The 7,165-nt window shown below is 31.3% G+C and overlaps 1 protein-coding gene across 1 annotated transcript; it reads left to right on the forward strand.

Annotated features, from left to right (window-relative positions):
• Positions 1-2,032: 2,032 nt before the first annotated feature.
• On the forward strand, positions 2,033-6,507 carry LOC115884402 (serine proteinase stubble-like; the record flags this gene model as incomplete). The annotated part of the gene is made up of 2 exons (XM_030902961.1): positions 2,033-2,224; positions 6,283-6,507. Coding segments are annotated over 2 exons (372 nt in total), but the record flags the coding sequence as incomplete, so codon positions are not given.
• Between the last annotated feature and the right edge of the window lie 658 nt (positions 6,508-7,165).

A 7,165-nucleotide genomic window follows, 5' to 3' on the forward strand; every position in this document is an offset into this window, starting at 1 on the left:
CTCGATGCATAGCAACTGATGATATTGACAAATTTTAAGTAGGTAGTAACATTTTCCTCTAAAACATGAATACGATAATTAATAGTAAGATTAACATTAAAAATACAAATTCAAATACTCCTCATAATTATTATAATGGCCGTGGACAAAGTATAGTATTCAACTTTAAAGTTTTACGTAATTATTGGTCAGTTCAAATAATTTAAATAATTTTTGAATATTTTAAAATGAAAAAAGTATATTAAAAAATTAAATTCTTTTAAGAAAGTTGAAGATTTATTAAAACTTCATTCATAATTTCAATAATTTTAATTTAACAATGAAATTATACGTTAGCCATTGAAAGAATATTGCAGAGGTTAATTAATCAACTAAAGTCAATCAACTATAATTAATTAATTTCATTGTTTACAACAGGAGTGTCCAATCTCTTTGTTGGCTTTAGTTTCCATCATCTCAACTAAATAATAAAAGCCTGAGTTGGATATACAGGGTGTCCCATTTTGTTGAAATCATACCGTATCTCCGTTATTAATCAAGATAGAAGATTACAGTTGAGGGTTGGAACCTTTGATTACACAGCAAATAAAAACACTAAATCACCACAATACACCAAAACACTTTTACTTTTACACTGGACGCGCGTTTCGCTAACCTTGTTAGCATCATCAGCAGATGATTATAAACTAAAGTACAATCTACAAGTTGAGCGTTTATATACTCGCTCAGTGGGCACCGAGTGGGCGTGGCAAAATCTAGCCAACCGAGTGAGAGCCAACTGAGCGTAACAGTTAGATTTCCGCCACTAGAGTAGTAGGAACAAAGAACTTGAAGGAATTGGACCGTTGACTCTGTTCATACTATCTTTACATTTATTAATTCTGATGCTTTCATATGCATTAATTGCCTGTAATTTGAGACTTGTTTAAGTAATTTTAAGTTATTAAGATTTATACAATGTTCTTTATCAACAATATGTTCGGCAACGCAAGGTTTATCAGGTCTACCATATCTTATCTGAGCTAAATGTTCTTTAAATCTAGTTAATATTGATCTTCTAGTTTGCCCAACATATTTTTGATTACAATCTTTACAAGAAATTTCATAATTAGATTAGCACTATACACAAGTTTATAATTGACATTCTTAAAAACTCCTTCTAGACCACGGGATAACTGTCTAACAAACGGTATTGAAAAAAATTTTGACGTATCTTTCTCCACTTGAAAAGTCGAATTTTCAAAAATCATTAACCTATACCTACGTTTTCTAATTATTTTATCTACTAGTGAAGGAGAATATCCATTACACTCAGCTACATTCCTAATGTAATCTCTTTCTATTTCATATCTTTCGTTGGAAAGTGGAAAACTAAGTAATCTATGAACTAAAAAATTTAAACTAGCCATTTTATGTTCAATACTATGATATGATTCATTAGGAATATATCTGCGTGTAGTGGTATTTTTCCTATAGATATCAAATTCCAGGCAATTATTAGTATTTCTAATAACTAATACATCTAGAAATGGTAATCTGTCGTTGTTGTCAATTTCATGTGTAAATTTAATGGAAGGAAAACGATTATTTAACTTAGAAATAAAATTATCTATGGTGTCTGAATGTTTGTTAAAAACAGCAAAAATATCATCCACATACCTAAACCATACTCTTGTAAAATACTCAAACTGATTCTTAGCCACCACTTCAAACCTGCTCATGAATAAATTAGCCAAAAATGGAGACAATGGATTACCCATTGCTGTACCTTCCCGCTGTTCAAAGAAGTTGTTATTAAATTGAAAACAATTTTGTTTCATACATAACGATGTAAGCTCAATATATTCAGTCACAGTTTTGTTGTCGAGACCATTTGCGTTCAGTAATTCTTTAAGTAGCCTAAAGTATGTGGAATTGGAACATAAGGTATACAAGATAGAAGCTTTGTTAGAGGGTTGCGGTTTGCACCCAAAAATTTTTATTTAGGACTGAAATTTAGAAGTACATTTAAGGTTTACACCCTTTTGCACAGATAAAACTGCCAGGTAAAATGGCAACTGTAGCAGGTTGGGGTCGTACGAGACACGGTCAAGCCACGGTACCTTCAACCCTCCAAGAAGTCGACGTGGAGGTGATTCCAAATGAGAGATGTCAAAAGTGGTTCAGATCGGCCGGCCGGCGCGAAATCATACACGATGTATTTTTATGTGCGGGCTATAAAGAGGTATTATTTACTATACAGAGTGGTCGAAATTAGTTTTAACAGAGGAAACCTATTTCCTGACTAGATAGAGTAAAACTGACGTAGATGTCATGGGCTCGATTTCTGACATACTTTTAATGGCGTAAACCGCTTGTTGATATTTTCACCATATTTTCACTGCCAACAGAGATACTTTGAAGTTTTCTGAATCTTGATTTTTTTTTCTTTCTGAACTTTGAATTTTTTACCATTTTGAAAATTGCCTATAACTTTTTTATTTCGCGGAATAATAAAATTCTGTCAAAACGTTGTTGAGGCAGTTTTTTAAGCACAAGCCAGTGGCGTAGTCAGTTTTTTCTATGCTTGCCCTTTTTGTCAGAAATAATAAAAAATATAATTTTTTAAATGGAAATCGTAGTTGGCTATGAACTTAAAAAAATGCTGGCGCTTAACCCTTTCCAACGATATAAAGTTATGGGTATCTATTTCTAAGAATGAGAGAAATATCGAAGCGGGCTTTGATTTCGAATTGACCTATTTGTTTAATTATTTTTTATCACAATTTAATATTCTATATTATTATTTATCTGCACAATTAAAGACTTTTGGAAAAGTAAATTAACATTCTATTATTATTAGTAATAGTAATTATTAGTATTAGTAATTACAACTGAAATCGATACAATAAACAAAGAACAAAACTAATAAAACGTATTTTTTGAGTGACGAATATAGTTTTCTAAGAAAATCAAAGATGTTCGAATTGAGTACCTCCTTGTTGAATACACAATAAACATCTTTTGCGCACAGAGTTACGACGATTTATTAGGCGAACTGGTGTAATAAGTCCAAAAGCTTGCCTAATAGCCTTCTGCAATTCTTCTCTTGCCCCAATGGCTCTTCCCTTATAATATATAAGATCTTTTATAATGTCCCCCATAAAAAAGTCGAAAGGAGTTAAATCACAGGACCTAGGAGGCCAAGATATGGGTCCCTTGTTCCAACCCAATTCTCTCTAAATTATCCATTTAATAGTTCATTTGTAACCCTATCGTTTTAATTGTAATTGGTAATACTAATATAGAAATGTTGATTTACCTTTTCAAAAGTTTTTCATTATGCAGATAAATAATAATATAGAATATTAAATTGTGATAAAAATAATTAGGCAACTACACAAAATCAAGGCCCGCTTCGATACAAAGATAAAAAATCTAATATTTCTCTCATTCTTAGAATTAAATACACATAACTTTATATCGTTGGAAAGGGTTAAACGCCAGCATTTTTTTCAGTTCATAGCCAACTATGATTTCTATTTAAAAAATTATATTTTTTATTATTTCTGACAAAAGAGCATGTATAGAAAAAAACTGACTACACCACTGGATTGTGCTTAAAAAATTGCCTTAAGAACGTTTTTACAGAATTTTATAATTCCACGAAATACAAAAGTTATGGGCAATTTTCCAAATGGTAAAAAATTGAAAAAGACCCCGTATCTCAGTTGGCAGTGAAAATATCAACAGGCGGTTTACGCCATTAAACTTGTCTCAGAAATCGAGCCCATGACATCTATGTCGGTTTTGCACTATCTAGTCAGGAAATAGGGTTTCTCTGTTAAAACAGACCCATTTCGACCACCCTGTACATAAAGTTGTAAAAAACTACTAAATACAGGAATGAAAGCACCTATAAATGTTCATATCAAATAACCTTTCAGTCACGTGATTATGCCGACCTAAAAAAATTTCAGGAAACAAAATTAAATTAATAAGAAATATATAAGCAATTATTATTTAAATCAACAAAACGCACCTTTTTAGCATCACTTAAGGGACATAAAGGGCCATTACTACCGCTTTCCCTTTGAAAATACTCTAATAAAGTTGCAATGAGTTTTTTACGGCTATTAAGCTATCTTGTAATTTAATTTGCGCAATTTGCACAAATGTCAGCTGTTTAATGATTCTGCTGACTATTTTACTGTATTTATTTTACTGCTTGTATTGTCAATTTTAGTCTTTTTTATGCATCTTTAGTGTTTTTATTGTTTCATTTATTGTTTTTGCTATCTGTTTTACTATTCTGTCTCGATTTTTACGAGTAGTGGTTAAATCTGACAACAAAAACAGTAAAACAGATAAATAAAAAAGATAAATAACAGATTGGGGCAATTTTATTCTCTATCTTATATCCACCATCCTTAGGGTTGACATTAAATGAACATACAGAGAGGGTATCGTTAGGATCTTAGACAAGGAAAGAGAGGGGACGGGCAACACCCATATTCTCCCATGATCGGTTAGTGACGCCAAAATTCGATCGGCGGCCATACTTTGGTGACAAGATTTCGAGGTGACACCGAGCGAATTTTTATGTTTTTTGTGACAACTGTTTTGTTTTAAATTTATAAACTGTGTTTAGTACGGTGAGATGGTCAGCGTATGGCTGCAAAGGCCGAGGCGAGAAAAAAGTGGCTGGAATTACATTTCACAGGTAAAAATCGATACAGAACTTTTGTTATGTGGTCATAAAATGTACATTTTTTTCATTATAGCAGTAAAAATATGTAAAATGCTTTTAATATGTCTTGTACCACATCCAAACCAAACTATTTTTAATAATTCCAAGTAGTATTTTCAATATCCTGTATTATAATTAATGTTTGAAACTATAAATATTGCTACTCAGACAGGATTTCACCAGTGGCGTAGAATTATAATCAGAAGCCACAATTTCCACCAATAAACATTTTTTTATATATTTTACATGTAAAAAATGTATAAATATTGTTATCAAATACGTAAAATAATTGTAAACTATAAAAAAATTAAAAATTCTAGTGATAAAAAAATCTATATATGGTTGTTATATAAAACTTAAATTTACCTGCCAAGATTTGCTGGGGGTAGACAAACTTGTGGTGGGCTACTTGTTACTACATATATTTGTTTAAATATTCTGACAAAAAATTTGCTAATTTAGGTGTATACTAATAGTTTCAGTGAGTAATTAATAAAAATTTAAAAATAAATAAAATAGCACAAAGCTTCTAGAATTGTTTATTTTTTGTGGAAAATTAGGATATTCTTATGATTGAAGGTAACAAATATTAAAAATTACACTATTCATTGAATCCGTACGTCGTACGCAAGTGTGAAGGGGAATGGCTAGATTCACTATTATACCGTATGGTCGAAAAAACGACGTCCAGTTGGTTTGTAAATGACGATCGACATTCCCCCATATAATTTTACATATAAAATGACAGCGATCTTCATTTCATAATATCATGACGCCGTCTTTTCGATGTCGTTTTGTATAGTTTTATGTCATTTATAGTAGAGATTATATGGGGAATATCATCGATCGTAATTTACCCAAGTTTTTAAGCCAGCTGGACGTCGTTTTTTTTTCGATTATACGGTATAATAATGAATCTAGTCAATTCACTTCACATATGAACTCAATGAATGTGAAAAATTTTAATATTCATTTAATGAAGTGTCATTTCCAAACAAGCAAGACGCCGTTTTTCACGATCATACGGTATATATTTATTGCAATTTATTACATGTTTAAAACATATGTTATTACATTATTTTTTATTTAATTATACATTATACACTCGTTAATAAATAAATAATTGTCTTGATAATCAGTCCACTGTGACTGTTAAATAAATTTTGCATTATCGACTTAGATATTCTAATATTATAATGGTGAGACTATAAAATACAAAACTGTATATGCATTACTCAAAAATGAACGATATATTAGTTTACGTTTTAATAAATATTTTGTACCGTCTAGGTACAAGCTAATTTCTGATGCTACGCCATTGGAGAATTTCGCGTGGTGACAACTTGCCTCACTTCAGCTGCCGTGTTACCTGTCCCCTCTCTTTCCTTGTCTAAGGTTAGGATCAAGCGTAATGTTAGTTGCATTCCCTGTAATGTCAGTATTCACTAAATCAATAAAATTGAATGGTTTCCTTTAGATATTTTTCTTGACAAAATGGCGAATTATTTTTTTTTAATAAATTATTTTAATCATGTATTACTTTTTTTCTTTAGGGTGGCAGAGATAGCTGTCAAGGCGACTCGGGAGGGCCCTTAACCCTTTCAGTGGATGGAAGAAAAACCCTTATAGGACTGGTATCCTGGGGAATAGGCTGTGGAAGGGAAAAACTACCGGGAGTGTACACGAATATTCAAAAATTCGTTCCTTGGATTGACAAAGTTATGCAACCTTAAAAACACCAGCAACCAGTGATGACCGAAAATGTTTATTTAAGAATTAAATAATGTCAGTGTCAAACCAAAACAAACAAATGGACCCATTTTCGTTATGACAGCTGGATTAAAAGATTTAATAACTTCATAGAAAAGTTTAATTTTTTATACAGGTTGATTCGGGGTAAGACATTTGTGGCTAACCGGTGACATATTTTATTGAAAATTTGGATTCTTATATACGTATACATATTATAGGGTGCTAAAATTCGAGGTACGAGCATTGGTATCTCGTAACCGTAATAGGAAATACGAACATGATTAAATTGAGGCAAAGTTGCGCTTTAGGATGTTCACCAAGATGCCATCAAAAAGTTTTAAAAATTTCCAAGGATTGCTGGCAGGTTTTTGGAAAAAACGGATTTTTTTGAAAATCAATTTTATTTTAAAATGTTAATTGCAGTTACTTTTTAGAAAATCAAAAACTAATTGCACATTCTCATAGCCACTTTATTAGAGCTATCACCAGTAATTTTAGATTTTCAAATTAGCTGATAATTTGTGAGATACAGAGAGCAAACTTATTTTTTTTAAATACGGACCTGCATTTTTTATTTCAGGTTTTGGAAGAACTTGGTCTCCTGAGTACAATGATATGCCACACTTGATACTTTTTTTTGTTTTGGGTACCTTAACAGTAACAAAACTATTTAACTGTCATTTA

This window comes from Sitophilus oryzae, unplaced genomic scaffold (genome assembly GCF_002938485.1).
Source record: "Sitophilus oryzae breed Bouriz unplaced genomic scaffold, Soryzae_2.0 scaffold_243_pilon_pilon, whole genome shotgun sequence".
Lineage (NCBI taxonomy): Eukaryota > Metazoa > Arthropoda > Insecta > Coleoptera > Curculionidae > Sitophilus > Sitophilus oryzae.